At 41.2% G+C, this 22,232-nt stretch overlaps 1 protein-coding gene across 1 annotated transcript in view; it reads left to right on the top strand.

The window, feature by feature from the left end:
* The window catches only part of prkx (protein kinase X-linked), a 41,214-nt gene that overhangs the window by 15,619 nt on the left and 3,363 nt on the right, over window positions 1-22,232 (top strand). The window contains exons 4-7 of the mRNA XM_030071021.1: window positions 5,726-5,845; window positions 11,966-12,061; window positions 18,825-18,882; window positions 20,694-20,771. Coding sequence (XP_029926881.1) covers window positions 5,726-5,845; window positions 11,966-12,061; window positions 18,825-18,882; window positions 20,694-20,771 — 352 coding nt within the window. The remainder of the gene's footprint in view (window positions 1-5,725; window positions 5,846-11,965; window positions 12,062-18,824; window positions 18,883-20,693; window positions 20,772-22,232) is intronic.

The raw sequence follows: 22,232 nt of genomic DNA, 5'->3' as shown, positions 1-22,232 counted from the left end.
GTTTTTATTCATGCATTTATTTATTTAGTGTATTTATACATTTATGCATGCATTTATTTATTATTTTTACATTTATTTATTTATTTATTATTCTACATTTATTTATTCATTTGTGTAATATATTTATTTTTACATTTATTTATACTTTATTTATTTCTACATTTATTCATTTATTTATTCCTTCTTTTATTTCTACATTTATTTATTTATTTCTACTTATTTATTATTCCTACATGTATTTCTGTATTTCTACATTTCCACATTTATTTATTTCTGTATTTCTGTGTCGTATGTTAATAAGGTGGGCGGTTCTTACATTAGTCTTAAAGCACGATTGGTCAACTGAGCGAATCAGACAGAAGCAACCGATTCATGCATGGATGAACCATGAAACTGGAAGTAGTCGGTGGGTGCATGATTTACCACATCATTCGCCAGTGACCTTAAATCACTGACGATGGCTCTCAAAACGCTTTCCATTGCGTTTTACACAGTAGCTAGTAGGGCATTAATGTAAACATCGACCCGTCGAAAGTCGAAGAAACACACACACACCCACACACACGGTCGGCGCTCCACTACAGCCTCCTCACCCCCCCCCCGGTCGCCCGGTCGGCGCTCCACTACAACCCCTCCCTCCCTCCGGTTGGAGCCCCGCTAGCCCCCCAAAAAATCTCCCGGTGTTGACGGGTCGACGTAACGTCGACGACATTGAAAAGTCGGTGTGGAAAAGTCTGGTGTTGTTAATGCCCTAGTAGCTAGCGAGTCCACTGCTATCCACTACTGCTGCCAGTCCAGGCAGTAGCAGTGGATAGGATCACACCCACAAACCAATCGTGCTTAAGACTAATGTAAGAACCGCCCACCTTATTAACATACGACACAGAAATACAGAAATAAATAAATGTGGAAATGTAGAAATACAGAAATAAATGTAGGAATAAATAAATAAATGTAGAAATAAAAGAAGGAATAAATAAATGAATAAATGTAGAAATAAATCAAAGTATAAATAAATAAATGTAAAAATAAATATATAAATACACAAATGAATAAATAAATGTAGAAATAAATAAATAAATAAATGTAAAAATAAATAAATAAATACATGCATAAATGTATAAATACACAAATAAATAAATAAATGCATGAATAAAAACAGAAATAAATAATTAAATAAATGTAGAAATATTTATTAATTTAATTATTTATGCATTTATATATTTATATGCGTATTTATTTATTTATTCATTTATTTATTGTTTTGTCATTTTTCGTCCCTCATAGCACACATGCCTACGGATGCTGACCTCTGCTCTAAACTTCCCATTGCACTTGACACTTCCTTAATTCTGACATGCTACACTTAACCTGTTGTGAAAATGCCTGTTGTAGATTAACTTACTTTATACTTAATCTTATAATACACTTACATGCACACAAGAACCCAGATTATTCACTTTAGCATTTTTACAGAGAAATCCACTAAAATGCTTGGACGTATCTGTCCCAAGTTGTGTATTTGTTAAAAAAAAAAAAAAAGAAAGAAAGAAAGAAAGGGGAAAAGTCTTGGTTAGATTTTTCTTCAGCAGCAGCTGCTAAGCTGAAGGAGTCTGTTAGAATCATGTAGTCAGATCATGTAGTCAGTAACCAACCATATTCTGTCTGAACAGTGATCTCAGTGCAAGACCTTTACATTTACTTGCTATACACATTTGAATAGATGTTGTTCAAATGTGACTTGAAAATCTCTCTGGTACTTGTAGACACCCTGTTTTAGTACAGACGTTAGAACAGCTGATAGAAACCTGCCTGAGGACCCCAGGCTGTGATCTGACTCGTGCACTGTTTAAAAGGTCCCCTGCCTTACAAAGTACCAATAAAATCTTCACATAATTCTGCAACTAGGTAATGCAGAGATGCTTAAATTAGCATGATATGATGCTGCCTTTTTCTTCCAATAATAATCCAAGCTGTTGCATTTTGTAGCAGTTGGATAAAAGAGAGGGGCAGTTGACTGAGTCAAATGCCTCAAGGATAAAAATGGCTTCATTTCTTTTCAACTATGCGTCCACACACTCGGTTTAGCCTCAAAAAATAACATCTAAGGCACCACACCTGCAAAGTGTCACCAGTGCTTCTTCTTGAACTTTTAGTAACTTATGGTCAGAGTTTGGTTAATTTTAGTGACTGAACCATTTTTTGTGGGGTTTTAACTTGTCACTGGACCTCAGACTTAGAATAGATGTGATTATGTTGTATTCAGAAGCATATATGAAATCAAGTTAATTTTAGTGACACCTTATATAAGGCATGTGGAATGCTTGCATGTCTCATCTATTATTGACATATATCCTTCCTCATTTTAAAAAATAACCCCTGCAATTTTCAACGAGGTCTGTAATTTTGGATGTTTGGAGAATGAATAGAAGAAGTTGTGAAAAAAAAAAAAAGCACAACACAAAATTGTGTGAGAATTGTGAGAAGCAGACCAGGTGACAGACAGGTTAGTTAACAAGTGAGTTTTTTGAAGGGCTGAGGGAATATGGGCAAATGAGGATTCGCTGCATTGCATCCATGCTGTATTCAAATGAGTTTCTAGCTGGTCGCATTTCTCCACCGTCCACTTGGAATTACTCACCCTCAGGCGATTTTTGATTTTATTTTTCTCTCGTTGAGGAAGTCAAATTACATTTTCTGGATTGAATATTACTCTAGAATGTTTATTTTTCTGTGACAGTTTATCCAGTAACCTGATTAACTTTTTTAAATAATTGACATAAAGTTTGCAGCACTTTCGAGCAAATATTGAACAAGGGAGCAAGGAGAGCTGTCTTGCACTGCAGGGGAGTGTGTGGGTGTATGCATGCACATGTGTCTGTTTTTGGTATCAGCTCTTCTTGATGAAAATAGCACAAAAATTATGCAGTTCTTAATGGCACATTTTTTGTGATGATCAGTAAAAAAAAGACAAAAAGAAAGAGAAAACACAACAGTTCAATACCCACCACACACACACTCATTTCATCTTCATACAGCTGCTGTGCCCACCCCTGCTGCTCTCTTGTAAATTTGGATGGGTGGATTGCTTTGTGATATGAACACAGTTGCTTACTGCATGGCCAATAGGGTTTTGTTGAGTGTCCTTGAAAAGCTCATATTCTCCTAGAGGGGAATTCGAGGGAATCCTCCCAACAGCAAGAAACCCATTGCATCGCGACTCAAGGACAAGCTTCTCAGATTGATGTCATTTAGTTTGAATTAGATATACAGTGAGCCAGGCCTCCCAGCGACCTCGGCAGAATTGAAAAGATGTACTCGAGAAGAGACGGCATCGTATCTGCAGTGCAGCCTCGGCACTGCAGTGTTTCTCACAAGCGTTTCACTGAGTGCAATGTTGACCCCCGCTGACATGTAAACATAATGGAGTAAGATTACATTTTCCCCCAGACTGGGAGAGCAAAACAGATGGGGAGTAGATACCTCTCTGATGTGCAAGTGACCCACTTATATAAATGGAGGGCAGCGGAATTGCCTGGGATGGGAGGCAGCAATAGGAAGACAACTGCCTTGTTGCCACTGGCACTTCTGTATCTTCAGTGGGCTCCAACATGATGGAGTGTCACCACAGTCCAGCACTCCCCATGCTGCCACAGTGCCCCCTGCTGGCAGACACCATTATCAACTCATTAACTGTGAAGCTCTGTATGATGACACACGATGCCCTGAAGAATAACAATGCTTGTGTCTTATTTCCGCCGTCGCCATGCGTTTGTCCATTAGCGAGACAGTGTCCCAGCAGTTATTCCCCCGAGATCAGTAGACTCCTCATCCTCCGACAGACCCCCATCATTTCCATACAAATTACTGTTGCCATGGCAACTGGCCGAAAGAGGTCATTACCCAGGTGATATCGGTGACAGACAATGAAAGGCCCACACCAGGCCGAGTGCTCTTCATCAGAGAACGAGTGGCTTTCACAGAGAACACGCTCAGTGTTTGTTACACATGCACAGTGTGTCAGTCAGCTGCTTTGTCAAGCAGGACAATGTGTCACTTGGAAATAACAGTGTGAATAATCTGCTTTATATTAACTGTTAGGGGTGGGCGCAGGATTTTAGGGGGGTCAATCATTTAAGATCGTGATTCTTTTTCTCACCACAATTAACCCTGATGCCAAAAATCGTTCTTTTAGTTTAAATTTTTGGCTCTTCACTGACAGACATGTCACAGATTTATGAAGAAGTAGAAGTTAGTTATGTTCATAATTTCCTTTTAAAATCCAGCCAAACAAGTTAATATATTTTATTGAAAATGGCGAAAGAGCAACTTCAGTTTGTTACACTATTTCTTTCCACAGTTAGGCCTAACATTACAGGTTCTTTTACTTGCACTTCAGTGAAGATAATATGTTGGATCATTTTAATTGATTCCACAAAACAAATGGTGGTATGGTGCTTGTTCTGTTGTTCTGTAAAGGAACTGAATTAATTTGTTTAAGTATTCATGGAATTATGGCAAGTGTTTGACTGAAATTTTGGCTACACAAGCATCACAAATTGCTGTAAATAACAGAATCCTGACTTAATTGAAAAATTGTGATTAAATCAAAATGAGAGATCACTGGTGATCCCCACCAACTAGTTATTCTCCTTTGTTGCTAGCCCCCATTCACTTATTTTCAGATAATTAACTCTCCTTCATTACTTTCTTATTCTACACGGATGATACCATCCGACCACACAAGAGCTATTCGTCCTGTATCCGCACGATAGCCCCATATGCTTGTAGTACTATAAGGGATGACACAGCTAGGTCAGATGGCATTGGCAGATCACTTTACCTAAGGGTGTTGTCTCTCCTATGTAACTGGACTCTGGCCTTTCACGCATTGTGTAGAATGTGCAGACATACACAGACTAACCAAATGGGAAGCAGAGGATATCACCTATCACTGGACAAACAATACACTAACAAACTGAGAATGTGGGTGGTGAGTGTGTCATAAATAGACATCAGGGCTAAGTCATAACATGGACAGCAGATTTAACCATAACTGGTAGTGTTAAGCTATTTGTTAATATGAAAATGCTTAACTGTAGGGAAGGAGTGCTGTGATTAAGAACTTGGCTTGGCCATATCTGAATCACTGAAACAAGTGTTGTGACGTCCTCTGTTCCAGTGGTTTTCATAGTTGAACCTCCAGGGTTCCTTGAGGGGCTACTATGGGGTCCACAGCAAAATAAGGAATAGTTTAAATGCTTGTGGAAAAAGGTCAAATATCTTTGTCGAGCATTACATACAAAAAATCTGACGCTAATCCAGCATCACTGTTTTGACCAATCAAATATACAGTAAATACAGTTTTCCTGTAATTCATTTGTTTTATTATTTTATTATTTATTTTCAGGGGGGGGTTTTTTGTTTGTTTTTGTTTTTGTTTTTTGGTTAAGTTTCTGGTAATTTTACTGTTTGGGTTAATTTTACTCTAAATTAAGTCACTAGGAATTGTTACAGTATGAAAAAGTATGATAATCTAATCTCTTTGAATCTTTGTCAGTGTTCAAAATGGCTATCTAAACAATTTAAAATTTAATACTAATAAAAATATCTTTTCATACCAGTGTCCCCAAGGAAAAATCATTTCAGATGGGGGTCTGTGGTTCAATGAAAGTCAACTCTCAAATTTTGAAAATCCCTGCTCTATCCCACTTCATGACTCCAGGACCTGGACGCTTTGTGGTACTCCTGAGTACCTCGCTCCCGAAGTCATTCAAAGCAAAGGTCATGGCCGAGCAGTGGACTGGTGGGCCTTGGGCATTCTGATCTTCGAGATGCTGGCTGGGTAAGTACAATGTCTTCCACCTGTTTCGAACACAAGGGGGCACTCTCCTCCACAGGAGCAACTGTGGCAAAGCACCACAAAACAAATATTCTGTACAGCAGCAACATATTCACAAACAAGTAGATTTGAAGGTGTTTGAGGATGCAAACAGGCACAAACATTCATCTTATGTGAGGTTCTGGAAAACTATTAAAATGTCTTAAATTCAGTTTTACAAATTTTAAAAGTCATTAGTCTTAAATTTTATTTCATGAGGGCTTAATTTCAACATAACATTTTTGTAATTTCTTTTATCCATTTCTTTGTTCTTCTCCATTAGCCAACATTTCTGATGTCATAAAATTCTTAATCTACTAAACTTAATGCTGCCTTTATACTGACCTGCCACATGTAATCTATTGGGGAAACAATTGTTTACAGTACTTTGGTTATCTTTACTTACCTCTACAGAAATATCCAAGAAAATCCATGTACTTAGTAGTGGATGGCTGAAGTACAGTACCACCTACTGTAATGCTTGTAAACTTGTAAAAATTTTAGAATTTTTTTCTGGTCAGTAACCTGATAACATAATTCTACATTAACATTACCTCTGCATTGGATTAAATATATAGTATTTACATTTATACTTACCTGTTTCTTTGAATAAGAAAAAGATTATTTGTCCAAAAACATTCTTAAATTTCATTAAAATAGTCCTAAAAATCATTAAATGTATCTGTCCAATACCTGCAAACACCCTGAATTAACAGGCTGGCATCATCTACTGTGCCCTGCCAGCATCTCTAAAAAGTAACTCAGTGTGACAGATCAAAGAAATGTTGGCAGAAAGAATTTCTTAGGACTGTAACTACACACACATATGTAAAAGTGGCTCAGACACTGAATCCTTACGGGAACAATTCGGAACCCAACCCTACCTAACCCTAACCTAACACTGAACAATATGGAGCACATATCATCTGCATAGCCTAAAACTGTTGGAATCTACAATAATCTGTCAACTTGTTTGATGAGACAGAACTCAGTGATGTTTACAGTATGTTGGCAGATAAGAGAAGTGAACGGCCATAAAGACAGTGTCAGTTAATGATACTACTGTTATTGCCTCAGTTTGGGAAATCTATTCGTTATGTGCTTGTTGGATATTCCAGAGGGGCACCACACAAGAATCTCTGGATGGGAATCGCTAGTTTAGATGGAGAACAAGTGACACCTATCTCATTTAAAAGGCACCACATTTAATTCTGATGTTCTCCATCATCTTCACTGAATAATAATAATGTATTTTCCCTTGTTGGCATTCTGAGAAAATGGCCTTCAGGCTTAAGATTGATTTTAAAAATTGTAAAGTCAAAGTTTCAGGGACAGTCTGGCTTGTTGGCTGTTATCCAACAATTACTGTACTCAAACCTTGGCACATACAGTAGCATTCACCTGATATGGGTTTTTCAAAGCTGACACAAATACAACATTTTTTGGACTGAAGCGGGTAGCCTGTATTTTGTGGCAATATTCACTCTTATATACATTAATATTTGTGATGGAAAAAAAACAAAACAAAAAACACATAAGTATCTAATGTTTCCCCTAGAATTTTATTTTTGTCAGTGATGAAAAGCCTCCGAAACAGAATTCCATGAGACGCTAATAGCGTACCGTGCCGCGCCATGCCGTGAAATTCACGGCTCCGCATTCATTCCCACTACACCAGCCCGCTTGGTTCCGGGAACCAACCGTGAAAGATTTCAGCCCAGTTTGACATCTGGTGCTGGCCCGGTTAGAATGGGGCCGCGGAGGCGGGCCTAAATATGATCTCCTTTGTGATTGGTCCATTAGAAAGTCAGTTATCCAGGCTGCTACAAACTGACAAGTGACAAGTGTCAACCATCAAACCTTCAGCCAGTAGACTATTATTTACAAACATTAGTTTCTGGAGAGATTATGGAAGAAATTGATTTGCTTGCTGAGTTTTTTGTTGGGTTTTTCTGTTGTGTAGCCTAGTTTACATTTTTCTTACAAATGGAAATGGAAATGTGACCACTAAGCGCAGATGGCAGAGCATCTGTGAAGATGATGATGATGGCATCAGGCGGGCCGGCCGCAGTACCGGTCAGCGTCAGGCAGGCTGGCCACGGCACCGGTCGGCATCAGGCAGGTCACCCGCGGCACTGGCCGCTCACCTGTCAGATCCGGCAGACCAGACCTGATCGGCGTCAGGCGGCCGCGGCACCGGCCGGTACCCGCCCACCTGATGCCGATCTGTGCCGCGGCCAGCCCGCCTGACGCGGACCGGTGCCATGGCCGGCCCGCCTGTTGCTGGCCGGTGGCTTTTTTATTCAAACAAGATTTTGTCCATTAAAAAAAAGTAGCAAAAAGCTAATGTAACAACTGACAGCTCCTCTTGTTACTATAACAACTCCATGGCAACGAGCGGGCCTCTCTAATTCTATGACGCCTACCCACTGGTACCATAAGCAATGGAAACACTCCAACGCCAAACAGGGCCGTGCTGGGCTCAGCCTGGCTTGGCCCTTCACGGCACGGCTCTTTATAGTGGAAATGAGCTATAAAGCTCTCCATTGAAATATTTAAATGTTCCCATAAATGGCCACTGTAGTCCTGATCAAATCTACAGTGAACATTTAAACAAAGTGCATCATATCCCCGATATCAGAGGTGAAACAAACACATTAACTTGACAATTTTCAGTATTAAATGAAAAGGCACAATATATGGTCTGTTATGAGCACTGGCGTAAAACAGAGAATATAGAAAACCTTTTTTGCAGCTGTCCTGAAATGTCAAGTGTGGCCCGCTTCACCTGAGCCCTGTCTCCTCTCCCTTTTTTATGCACTGTTAAGAAAAGTTGCTTGGCCTTGAATGTGCAGAAGGAATGTGACCTTCTCGAGCATTCATCAGGACAAGCTTGAAGTGTTGCTGTCCTGCCAAAGATGGGGCGCTTTGCAGATCTCAGCACTTCACTAGACATGTCTGGGACAGGCACTGAAAGGCCCCCCCAGACAAAGAGCTCCCTTCATCTCACAGTGCACCTTGAAGAAAAAAAAAACTTGCATGGCTCTTATGGAATAGGTCCCACTGCAAGAATGAACAGCTGCCTTCGAAAAGTTGATGGAGGGTTGATCCTCCTCTTCTGTCGTGAAGCACAAGCTGGAAAATATCCAGCAAAGGGTCCTGGCCCTGAGGGAGGAATCATGGGGATGATGGACCTCTGCCCAGACGTGCGTGTGTGTGTGTGTGTGTGGGTGTGTGTGTTAATGAAAGTGAGAGAGAATGAGATTGGGTTCCTGTTAATAATCCTAGCTTAAGGGCAGTTTTCTCATTTTAATGGGAACCAACCATCCTCTGTGTGTGTGTGGTTGTGGGTGTGTGTGTGTGTGTGGTGTTGTGTGTAGCGGTACGATGTGGTCGTTCCTCCTCCTCTTCCTCTGAGATCTGCCTTCAGTTTATACCACTTGATGAAAATGCTTGCACAAATGGCAGCAACTTTAAGCGAATCTTAGATTGATCCTACAACTCATAAAGATGTACCATGGGCTTCAGGCCACTTTTTTGTAGTTCAGGTCAACTATCTTTGGATGGTAGAGGTTCGCTTAGGGTCAGCCTCCTTTTTAATTATTGAAAGAAGTTACATCAAAAAAGTATTTCAATGTCCAAAGGAATCCCAGTATGGAATTTAATTTTGCCTCTATTCCCGGATTCAATTTTCTGGATTGACTGAATTAAAATGAAATTGACCCTTTTCCTGTTTCTTCGCCTCCCTGGCTAGCCCTCGTCCACCTCAGTTCGGTGGAGCGTCAGCCACATGATTAGAGATGGAGATCCTGGAGGAGAAATGCCACATCCTATTACAGAAGTCTTTCACCCAGAAAGTGAGGGAGCCATCTAATTGGGGGTACTTTTGGCTTGGAATACAAGTTTACTTCTGCTTCTGTCTCCTGTAGCATTTTCATTATGTTATTACCATCTGATCACAGGCTGTTGGAATGCATGCAAAGTAAAGGGAAGGAGATGAACAAAGCAAATGGCTGCTTGTGAGCTTTAGGTAACAATATGTCTAAAGCAATTAATTTAAAGACTCTGAAAGGCCTCGAAATGTTCTCCTACTACTTAGCATTTACATTGAGAAAAATGTCCATTGGGTATTTGTGACCAATATCACTGACCAGTGGTATCTGACTTAATAAAAGCTAGATTCCCAAAGTCTGGTGCTAAAAGATGAAAAACCAGCATGATAAAATAAAGTTTCAAGTAATCTACATTATTTTTTGAGGTGAAAATTCAGTCATATTCACACCTAACTGGTTTAGAGCAGTTAGTTGGAACCCTGGAGGGTTTTATCATTGTTGAGTTTGCATGGGAACAAAGCAGCTGCATGCAGGTACAGGCCAGTGCAAATGAAAATCTTATGCCACGGGAGATGTTTCTCTACATTTTCAAACTAGTCCTGCAACATGATGTGACTGATCCAACTGACTACATGACATGTTGTGTTTTATGAGATATACATGCTGCAAATAATTGGTTAAGGCCAAGTTCTTCTTTGAAAAGAATCCTTTTTGTTCAGTATTTTTCATCAGTAAAGAAATGATTGGTCCCGCACAGCTGTTGTTGAAACATTATGATTTGCTCAAAAAAGCATAAATGCTTCAGATCATTATCTTATTTCCTGATTTGAACCAAGTGAGTAGGACTTAAAATTACAAACATCTTAATACTGATTTTCTAATAAAGAGAGTGTGCTGTAATTGTTCTTCTTGTTCTTCTCAGTTTTGTTGTGTCTGATTGAGATGGCAAGATCTTCAGGTTTTTTTAAGCAATGAAAATGCTAAGTGAACATGTGGCCAACAAAAGGAGCCAATATCAGCAAGTCTGTCCAACTCTGACATTCTGTGATGCACTTTGAGAAGACATTCATTGCATAATTGAGCAATACTATACTGGCTGCCACTGTGAAGCCCTTTAACCTAAACTGATTGTAAAGTGGCATTTTGATTCCACACAAGTACACCTTAATGTTTCCTCACTATTGTTTTCCAGGGTTCATGGAGAGGTGTTTCAGATGTTTTTCTACCCTAACGAGAATAAAGTTGTTGGGGCTACACTGAACACCTTTTGAACACACTATTTTCTGACAATGCTAAGATAGCAAAGGAGATAGATCATTTATGCTCCATCAATACTGGTAATAACAATATTTTTAGCAGCCTTTAAAAACACTGGTTGAACCCTGCCCCTCATCCTCCACTATTAATAGACCCCCACCCCCCCCCCCCCCCCCTTCACAAATGTATTGACTATTTTGACTACTTGAAAGCTCTAGTCTTGTCAGAAAGTGCTTGTATCTTGTCCACCCAGCCCACCCTCCCGCTCCTCTTTTTTCCTGCCAGAATGACCCAGATTCCCCAGCCATGACAGCATCGGTTTTAGATCCTCACTGGAAATTTGGAAAAAAAAAAAAAAAAAAAAAGCCCTGGAGTCTGTGGTGCACACCCAGCCCCCAGACGCTCCTATCCCACAGTCTCCTGACTCTGGAGGTTTTGACTGGGAAGGCAAGCGGCGTGTGACAAACTGGTGCGATCATGCGCTTGTCTGCTCCATGTGTAATGCATTTAGGGCCAGTCCCATTATGTAATTTGTGGGTAATGACTTGTCCAGGCCAGAGCAGAGGGGAGAATAGAGCACTGGGAAAGCATTCAGCTCAAACCCTGTGTTCAGTGGAGTGCAGCAACAGTAGAAGGCCCGTGGGTGGTAGAAATGCGCACACACACACACACACACACACACACACACACACACACACACACACACACACACACACACACACCAGTCAAAATAGCCATACACAGTAGCCATACACAGTACCTTTGTGTCCTCACAGGAAAACAAACGGGCAGAGGCCTACAATCAAAACAGTGCCCTCTCCACATTCTGTGAAGCCCTAATCTCTGCTGCTGTTTTACTTAAAGTGATCCTGTTTTCCTCTTACCTATTTGCCAGCTCCCTTTTGCACAGCATCAGCACAGTCGCTCTGCAATATCATTAATTGCAGAGCTGCAGAGGGGCATCTGAGTGATGGTATTTATTTCTGTTTAACAGATACCCGCCATTTTTTGATGACAATCCGTTTGGTATCTATCAGAAGATCCTGGCTGGAAAGCTGGAATTCCCACGGCATCTGGATTTCTACGTAAAGTAAGTTCACAGCAGAAGTCCAGGGTTAGATAACATAATCCAAGATTCTGCATGCATATTGTGTCCTTTAAATTTTGTATGCACAGGAATTCCAATCTTCAGCAACATTTGTAATTTTTTAAAGGGCCATACCTGTGATTTTCAGTGTTTGGCCTGTTTTCAACATTTTGCCCATTGCAGCAAACCATTTTGTAAATCATCCAGGCATACTAAATATTTCACAGAAAATACTCAAAATTCCTTGATTTTTATTTTATTTTATTTTATTTTATTTTATTTTTATTTTATTTTATTTATTTATTTATTTTTTTATTTATTTATTTTTGTTTGAAACACTCACCTTTAATCCACTAACAAAGTTGTCACCATTTATAAACCACAGAACTTAAATTAACTCTGTAAACCAAATGTTTTCCCTGTTTTCCTGCAGACACTATTTCATGATCATCAAAGTCAAGTCATTAAAACACAACAGTGCTGCTGCTTTTAGGAAAACTAATGTGGAGGCCTTTATTACAGTGATGGAATACTGGTGTGAAGACAGTTTGAAGTCTCTAAATGTTAATTTCCATATCATAGAGGAATGAGTGGATACCAATGGCTAGATAAAATGGAGGAAAAATCATATGAGTGTTCTAAAATATGACCGCTTGCTTCAGAAAAAGATGATCAGAAATGTGAAGCCCTTTTGTAGATATTAGGCTAAACATGCAAAATCCCTGGTATGGCTCTTTAAAACCAAAATATGGCCTGTGGCTGAACATGTCCACAAGCTGTGACCAGTAAGGGAGTTATTGGCTCCCTATTGAGGGGTATTGAACACCTCTGTCCCCACCCTCCACTGTTCAAATGACTATTTGAGGGTAATACTTCAGACAATTGTGGGAGCCGTAGTGGCCGTGGACAGGGTCTTTGTGCTGCAACATCCCTTTAATGGTGGGGTCAATGAGCTCCCTGGAGCTAAAGAGTCGATTCAGGTGGACCTGTGGTCGGTAATGACACACCCAGCTGATTTGGACTCATTCCCTCACTGGTCCCACCGCCCATTACACCAGCTGGAGGGCGCAGGAATGTGCAAGATTACAGGCTCAGCACGCTCAAGTGTGTGTGCGCGTGTGTGAGTGACTAAGTGTCTATGCACTCACTCAATCAGCCCTGACACAGTGGCCCGGGAGAGGCCAGACACACACTGCTTCCCCCTGATAATTCAGCCAACCTAGAGCTTCCCACTGTTAAGCCATCTATCTTCTGGCCAGCAGACAGAGGGATTTTTAATATTTCCACCATTTATATCACTCTTACCGAGTCCCACGTCACACCATCTCATCCATCAAGACGTGAAAGCCCAGGCAAAGTACTGCAGACAAGGTGCTCTGTCTCCAGCAGCAGCTGCTGTATAGCATAGACAATGAGCCAGTCCTTACATGCATCCCAGTATAGCTCCAGTCCTAACACACTTGTAAGGTATTGGTCATAAAATTAGCTGGCAGTTAAGAAGTTATGGACTGTTGACCTTGTGTTGACCTGACCTCTCCCTCTATTTCCTGTCTTCACGCTCCACTGCCTCCACCTTTCCCTTAGAATCCTGTAAACTAGTGTAAAGGCTTACTGTGTAATTCTGGGGATGTATTTGGGGGAAGTGATAGCCTAGAGGTTAGAGAGGCAGGCTTATGACAGGAGGGTTGCCAATTTCAAATCCTGTCCCAGCTGAGAAAAAAAATGTGGTAGGGGAAAACAGCTGTGGTCATGGCTTCCTTGAGCAAGGCACTGAACCCTTAACAGCTTCAGTCGAACAGTAGAAGACTTGTTTTATTAGGAATCTGTGTAGTTACTAATGTGCACAGTGTAAGCTCAGTTGCATTTCCATCTATGTATATATATGTGTGTAGATATAGATATATAGATATACTGTAGATATAGTAATATATAGATATAGATATAGATAGACATAGATATAAATATACCGTATTTCCTCAATTAATCGCCCGGGCGTTTAATACGCAAAATCAACTTGGACCCCAGGCGTTTAAAAAACCAGGCAGCTATTCGCTGCAGGCCTTTATTTATTTTTGCACAGACCTGCACCAGGCCATTATTGTGATGACAGTTACTGTCCAACATATTTATAGTCGGTCGATTTAAGATTACGGTACACCCTTTTTTCTAACGTTAGCTAGCTCTCTTATTTTGACAGAAAACGGAAGTGCCACACAGTTATTTTGCGGCTAAATGTTTACTTCTGCAAAAATAAGGTGAATAGCCTTATTTTGGATTAACCTCAGTATAATGCAAATAATTGCCCCGGCGGTGATTCGGGTGGGCGTTAATACGCAAAATGGGTGCAGACCCCAGGCGTTCAAAAGAACCAGGCGGCTATTTGCGGCCGGGCGATTAATTGGGGAAATACGGTATACAGATATAGCTATAGGTAGATATACAAACATACATACATACATACATACATACCAGTGGCTAGAAAAGGCTGGACTGAAAGGCAGCACAGAGGCACTGATCATGGCAGCACAAGAACAGGCCCTAAGCACCAGATCCATAGAGGCTGGGGTACCACACCAGGCAGGACCCCAGGTACAGGCTGTGCAGAGGGGCCCTTGAGACAGTACAGCACATCACAGCAGGGTGCAAGATGCTGGCAGGTACGGCAAACATGGAGTGCCATAATCGAGTGGCTGGCATAGTGTACAGGAACATGTGCACCAAATTGGGGCTGGAAGTCCCAGGGTCAAAATGTAGTGATCCCAACCGACAGCAACATTAGGAAGAAGGAACACGAGAAGCTCGAAAAATACCAAGGGTTGAGAGAGGAGCTAAAGGATAGTGAAAGCAACAGTGGTGCTGGTGGTAATTGAAGTTCTTGGGGCTGTGAGTCCAGCAGGAACAACATTCCAGGAACATCTGAGATCTCTGTCCAGAAGAGTGCAGTCCTCAGAAGAGCTAAGATACTGTGCAGAACCCTCAGGCTCCCAGGCCTCTGGTCGAGGACCCGAGCTTAGAGGAGACAAAAGACCCAATGGGCCCAATGGGGATAGGGCAAGTGGGGAATTTATCGGGGAATTTACACACACACACACACACACTCACACACACACACACACACACACACACACACACACACACACACACACACATACATGCGTGTGTGTGTGTGTGTGTGTGTGTGTGCCCATATATATATATATATATATACAGTACAGGCCAAAAGTTTGGACACACCTTCTCATTCAATGCGTTTTCTTTATTTTCATGACTATTTACATTGTAGATTCTCACTGAAGGAATCAAAACTATGAATGAAACACATGTGGAGTTATGTACTTAACAAAAAAGGTGAAATAACTGAAAACATGTTTTATATTCTAGTTTCTTCAAATAGCCACCCTTTGCTCTGATTACTGCTTTGCACACTCTTGGCATTCTATCGATGAGCTTCAAGAGGTAGTCACCTGAAATGGTTTTCACTTCACAGGTGTGCCTTATCAGGGTTAATTAGTGCAATTTCTTGCTTTATCAATGGGGTTGGGACCATCAGTTGTGTTGTGCAGAAGTCAGGTTACTACACAGCCGACAGCCCTATTGGACAACTGTTAAAATTCATACTATGGCAAGAACCAATCAGCTAACTAAAGAAAAACGAGTGGCCATCATTACTTTAAGAAATGAAGGTCAGTCAGTCCAGAAAATTGTAAAAACTTTAAATGTGTCCCCAAGTGGAGTCGCAAAAACCATCAAGCGCTACAACGAAACTGGCACACATGAGGACCGACCCAGGAAATGAAGACCAAGAGTCACCTCTGCTTCTGAGGACAAGTTCATCCGAGTCACCAGCCTCAGAAATCGCAAGTTAACAGCAGCTCAGATCAGAGACCAGATAAATGCCACACAGAGTTCTAGCAGCAGACCCATCTCTAGAGCAACTGTTAAGAGGAGACTGCGCGAATCAGGCCTTCATGGTCAAATAGCTGCTAGGAAACCACTGCTAAGGAGAGGCAACAAGCAGAAGAGATTTGTTTGGGCCAAGAAACACAAGGAATGGACATTAGACCAGTGGAAATCTGTGCTTTGGTCTGATGAGTCCAAATTTGAGATCTTTGGTTCCAACCACCGTGTCTTTGTGAGACGCAGAAAAGGTGAACGGATGGATTCCACATGCCTGGTTCCCACTGTGAAGCATGGAGGAGGAGGTGTGATGGTGTGGGGGTGTCTTGCTGGTGACACTGTTGGGGATTTATTCAAAATTGAAGGCACACAGAACCAGCATGGCTACCACAGCATCCTGCAGTGACAAGCCATCCCATCCGGTTTGCGTTTAGTTGGACCATCATTTATTTTTCAACAGGACAATGACCCCAAACACACCTCGAGGCTGTGTAAGGGCTATTTGACCAAGAAGGAGAGTGATGGAGTGCTGCGGCAGATGACCTGGCCTCCACAGTCACCGGACCTGAACCCCAAACCATCTGGATTGGGGTGAGCTGGACCGCAGAGTGAAGGCAAAGGGGCCAACAAGTGCTAAACACCTCTGGGAACTCCTTCAAGACTGTTGGAAAACCATTTCAGGTGACTACCTCTTGAAGCTCATGGAGAGAATGCCAAGAGTGTGCAAAGCAGTAATCAGAGCAAAGGGTGGCTATTTTGAAGAAACTAGAATATAAAACATGTTTTCAGTTATTTCACCTTTTTTTGTTAAGTACATAACTCAACATGTGTTCATTCATAGTTTTGATTCCTTCAGTTAGAATCTACAATGTAAATAGTCATGAAAATAAAGAAAACGCATTGAATGAGAAGGTGTGTCCAAACTTTTGGCCTGTACTGTATATATACACTATATTACCAAAAGTATTCGCTCACCTGCCTTTACTCATACTATGAACTGAAGTGCCATCCCATTCCTAACCCATAGAGTTCAATATGATGTCGGTCCACCTTTTGCAGCTATTACAGCTTCAACTCTTCTGGGAAGACTGTCCACAAGGTTGAGGAGAGTGTTTATAGGAATTTTTGACCATTCTTCCAAAAGCGCATTGGTGAGGTCACACACTGATGTGGTCGAGAAGGCCTGGCTCTCAGTCTCCGCTCTAATTCATCCCAAAGGTGTTCTATCGGGTCAGGTCAGGACTCTGTGCAGGCCAGTCAAGTTCATCCACACCAGACTCTGTCATCCATGTCTTTATGGACCTTGCTTTGTGCACTGGTGCACAGTCATGTTGGAAGAGGAAGGGGCCCGCTCCAAACTGTTCCCACAAGGTTGGGAGCATGGAATTGTCCAAAATGTTTTGGTATCCTGAAGCATTCAAAGTTCCTTTCACTGGAACTAAGGGGCCAAGCCCAGCTCCTGAAAAAACAACCCCACACCATAATTCCTCCTCCACCAAATTTCACAGTCGGCACAATGCAGTCTGAAATGTACCGTTCTCCTGGCAACCTCCAAACCCAGACTCGTCCATCAGATTGCCAGATGGAAAAGCGTGATTCATCACTCCAGAGAACGCGTCTCCACTGCTCTAGAGGCCAGTGGCGGCGTGCTTTACACCATTGCATCCGACGCTTTGCATTGCACTTGGTGATGTGTGGCTTGGCTGCAGCTGCTCGGCCATGGAAACCCATTCCATGAAGCTCTCTGCGTACTGTACTTGGGCTAATCTGAAGGTCACATGAAGTTTGTAGCTCTGTAGCAATTGACTGTGCAGAAAGTCGGCGACCTCTTTGCACTATGCGCTTCAGCATCCGCTGACCCCTCTCCGTCACTTTACGTGGCCTACCACTTCATGGCTGAGTTGCTGTTGTTCCCAAATGCTTCCATTTTGTTATAATAGAGCTGACAGTTGACTGTGGAATATTTAGGAGCGAGGAAATTTCACGACTGGATTTGTTGCACAGGTGGCATCCTATGACAGTTCCACGCTGGAATTCACTGAGCTCCTGAGAGCGGCCCATTCTTTCACAAATGTCTTGTTTCACAGTCTGCATGCCTGAGTGCTTGATTTTATACACCTGTGGCCAGGCCAAGTGATTAGGACACCTGATTCTGATCATTTGAATGGGTGAGCGAATACTTTTGGTAATATAGTGTATATATAAATATATAAATATATATACACACAGTATAGATATACACAAATAAATACGAGATGTTTGTGTGTGGATGTAAATGAACCATGTGTACTTGTTCTTACACTGTAAGAAAAAGGGGCTTTTTTCCTTATCAGGCTCACTGAAATAATTTTTACATGAAATATCACTCCAAAGGACTTTCTTTGAGCACAGGAAGGATATAGACAAATAATGAAAAATAGCTGACTGTCAACATCCAGACAGTGTATTTATGAGCCTGCCAGTAGCTCAGTGGATGTGAGATATGGCACTTTTATCGAAAGCTCTCTGTTCGTCAGCGGGTATCACATTTCATCAGAAAACATACACTCTGCCACTTTAAGACCCCTGTGAATCATCCTCATCGCAAACCCGTGAATATGCACATCTTTAAAGTAACAGAAAGTTCCTATCTGCGAAACAGAGCTTACTTTCTTCAATTAAAAGATTGTCAAAGGGACACAACTCACTTAGCCTCCCCTCGTCACCTTTTTACAGGCAGTCAAGCTACCCTCTTGCGAGCGCATCTGTCATCTTGACAGTACTGAAAGGAACTGTTTTGTTTTGTTTTTTTTCCCCAGAAGCTGTGCTTTTCAGCAGTATACAGTGTTTGATCCACTGACTTGTTTCTTTTGCCCTCTTTTTTTCCCAGAGACCTCATCAAGAAATTTCTGGTCATTGACCGAGCCAGACGGCTAGGCAACATGAAGGTGAGTTGATAAGACTTGTTGTCCCCCTGCTCCACATGGTGGCTTACCGTATTTCATCCCCTCAGCAGGTCGTTTGACGTCACCAGTCTGAGAACCACGACGGGACAGGAAAGGGCCCACAGTGTGACTGAACCTCTGCATTTGTTTCCAATTAGTAAAATGTAGAAGGAAAGTTACAGGAGAAGTTGTTTAGGCTTTCAGGCACTCCCAGTAGGACGGATGCAGCCGGTTCTGTTTGTAATACATCTCATGGGTTATCTAAATATTGTTATTCCCTGATGACAATGTGTCCTTACTCTTCTTAACAGGATAAAATTAGTTTTCACAGAAACGGGGCTGTAAAAGTTTGGCAGAGTACCCATGTCTTACTGTGCAGGAAGCTGCCACAAATCTCACATAAATAGCACCAAACAGAGAGCCCAATAAGTAACTTAGAAATAATGCCTCCTCTAAGTTAGCAGCCAATATGACCCAATACTAACCTCAACTCTTCCAGTAAATGCCTCTTACTACTGCCTCATGTGTGATGATGCTCACTCAGTAAAGTGATATGTTATTTCTCTGGAGTGAATGAATCTCCTTGACACTCCCGTATCAAGTTTGCCCCCTGATTATGGCAGGGGGATTAGGAAAAAGTCATCTCATATAAGTCTGCTACATTTTTCAAGCAGTTCTCTAAAACCTCCCTAACGGCAACGCCAGAGCACCTAAATGGAGCAGAGCATTTGAAATGTTTAAGTGAAGCATTTTGAGTAATTTCACTATGTACAGCTTCAGGAATATTAGAGACCTCTTTTTTTATTTCTCCCAGTATTTGAATGGAAGAATTACAGAGTGGAAAATTTTAAGTGTGTACTTTTTACATGTCTGTGAGCCTGCCATTTCATCGCTCATCAATGGGAGTAAGTATTCCCATTTAAACTGAAGGACTAGAGTGTTTCAATTAACATTGCTCAAAAGGAGTGGGAGAATGAGAGCAGCTCTCTATAAAACAAATACTAGCCTAAGCCCAGTGATTAACTCAACATAATCCCAGACAAGATGATATTGATTTGTGGCTGCCAGTGTTCCTCCACAGAGCACATTCATATCGCGCATTCACAACACTGATGCTGCTGTGCAATCACACATACACTAAAACAGACTTTTCCCTTTGTTTTATTCATTTTTTATTAGAGGTAATCAGATAAGGAAAGAGGGAAAATGTTGATGTTCTTGTTAGTTCAGTGGGTTTCTCCAAACTAGGGATGCATTAATGCCAGTATTATTTCATATATCCAGCTAATGCAAAGTAAAAATGCATTATTATATTAAATGAAAGAATTTTCACAAAACTCAGATTCTACACAATTAATTTTGGCTGCAAGCAGCTGCACTAGGAGCACTATTTTTGCCTGCTTTCATGTCCAAAAAAAGAACACATTCAGTGTCTCTCCCAGAACAGTTTTTTGTTTGTTTGTTTGTTTGTTTGTTTGTTTGTTTGTTTGTTTGTTTGTTTTGTTTTGCAATTGTAATGACATTCTTTCAGGTGATTTAGCAGGTGAGGCAAGTTTCACTGAGGGTTTTACAGACTTTTGATCAAAATCCTCACACATCACGCTGGAATAATTTATTTGGTCAGAAAGCAGAAAAATACTTTGAGATCACTGTATTGAAAGAATCACTGCCATTGTTTTAATGTCAATCATGTGCCCACTTATTCCAAATTAATAGTCTGTAATGTTGCCGTGAAAAAGTGTTTGTGGTTGTTGATGACTCCAGGGTACACAAAGGCCTACATTATGCTGTATATTTTTATTAAACAATTCCAGAATGGGACGGAGGATGTGAAGAAGCACCGGTGGTTCAAGACGATTGACTGGGATGCAGTTCCTCTCAGAAAACTGAAGGTTTGTGGTGTTATTTTACTGTCTCATACTTTTTAGGTCCATAAGATGCAGGGTGGTTAGTATTTCTGACATTCTGACAGCCCATTCAATATAGTTGTAGTGCTGTTGTTTCTTCAATTGCAATATTTGGGGGGGAACAGCAATCCTCAGCTATAGATGTGGCCTGGACTAGATGACAGCCATATTATTTAGCCTTAGCATTTCAGCATTTATAGTATTGAATACCAAGTGTAAAATTTAAATCCTGTCAAGACACAAGTTTGGAAAAAGTGTGGGATTTTGAACTGGAAAATGTTGAAGAAAGCTCCATACTGCTTCATGCATGATTGCTAACTGTAAGAGCCAAAGCCCTAACCCTGTCAGTTTTATTGCCGTGCTTTGAGCCATGCAGGACCACAGGTGAATAAGTAAAGGATCAGGACTATAATTGTATTTCCGAGAAACCATATATGTAGGTAATATTTGTGACTTCAGCGTAGAGCTGCATTTGGACAGGAAATTCTTCTTTGAACAGTCTTGAAGTTGGACGTAATCCCTTAAATGCATAGTGAGGGGGACAAGGAGAGTCAGATTCTTAGAGGACTGTTTGAAGCTAAAATACATCCAGACTATCAGACCTGCCAAGAAACATGCCATGTGCCTATTGTTGGAGTTATCCACAGAGTTGAATCAAGCTGGACTTGTTTGTAGATATCTACAAACAAGTCCAGCTGACCTCAATTCTATAGCTGTTTTAGGGACATATTCATGCAGTGCACATCTCCTCTATCTGTCGTGTTTCTGGAACAGTCTTCATCTTGCTGGAAGTCTCCATTCGACACATGCACCTATTCTCAACAATGTTGAGATTTGCTGTGGCATTCAAACTATGAGCCCCTGGTACTAAGGGCCTAATATGAGCTAAGAAAACATTCACCATGCCATTTCACCACCAGCAGCCAGTGGCCTACTGTTGACACAAAGCACAATGGATCCACAGATTCATGCTGTGAACCATTCACAGGTCACACCAGAAACCAGGAACCATCAGGCCAGGCGACATTTTTCCATTCTTCTGTCATCCAGTTTTCTTCATGCTGTGCTCAAATATCTGTAAGCTTTGTGTTCTTGTTGCAAGCATGGTCTCATGCTGCTGTAACTCATCCACTTAAAGGTCTGAGATCCCCTTCTGCACACCACTACTGTTATACTGAGGTGTTATTTGCATACTTGTGGTGTGTCTGTTAGATTGAGTCTTGGTGTTGTCCTCTGACCTCCTCAAGGAGGCATTTTTGGTCTAAGCCATGTTCAGAGTCACTTAAAGCAATGTCTTGTCCATTATAATGTGTACTCGAACACTATCTTGATCCAATCTGCGTGCTTAATACATGTGCTTTATTTAAACATGGCTCACTGTCTGGTGGAATAAGAAATAGTTCAAGTTGAATCTTGAAATCAACGTCTTCTGCTGAATTTGCCCTT

The sequence above is a fragment of the Myripristis murdjan genome, chromosome 2 (assembly GCF_902150065.1).
Source record: "Myripristis murdjan chromosome 2, fMyrMur1.1, whole genome shotgun sequence".
Lineage (NCBI taxonomy): Eukaryota > Metazoa > Chordata > Actinopteri > Holocentriformes > Holocentridae > Myripristis > Myripristis murdjan.
The sequence above is the reverse complement of the archived record's forward strand: the minus strand, read 5'-3'. Positions and strand labels throughout refer to the sequence as shown.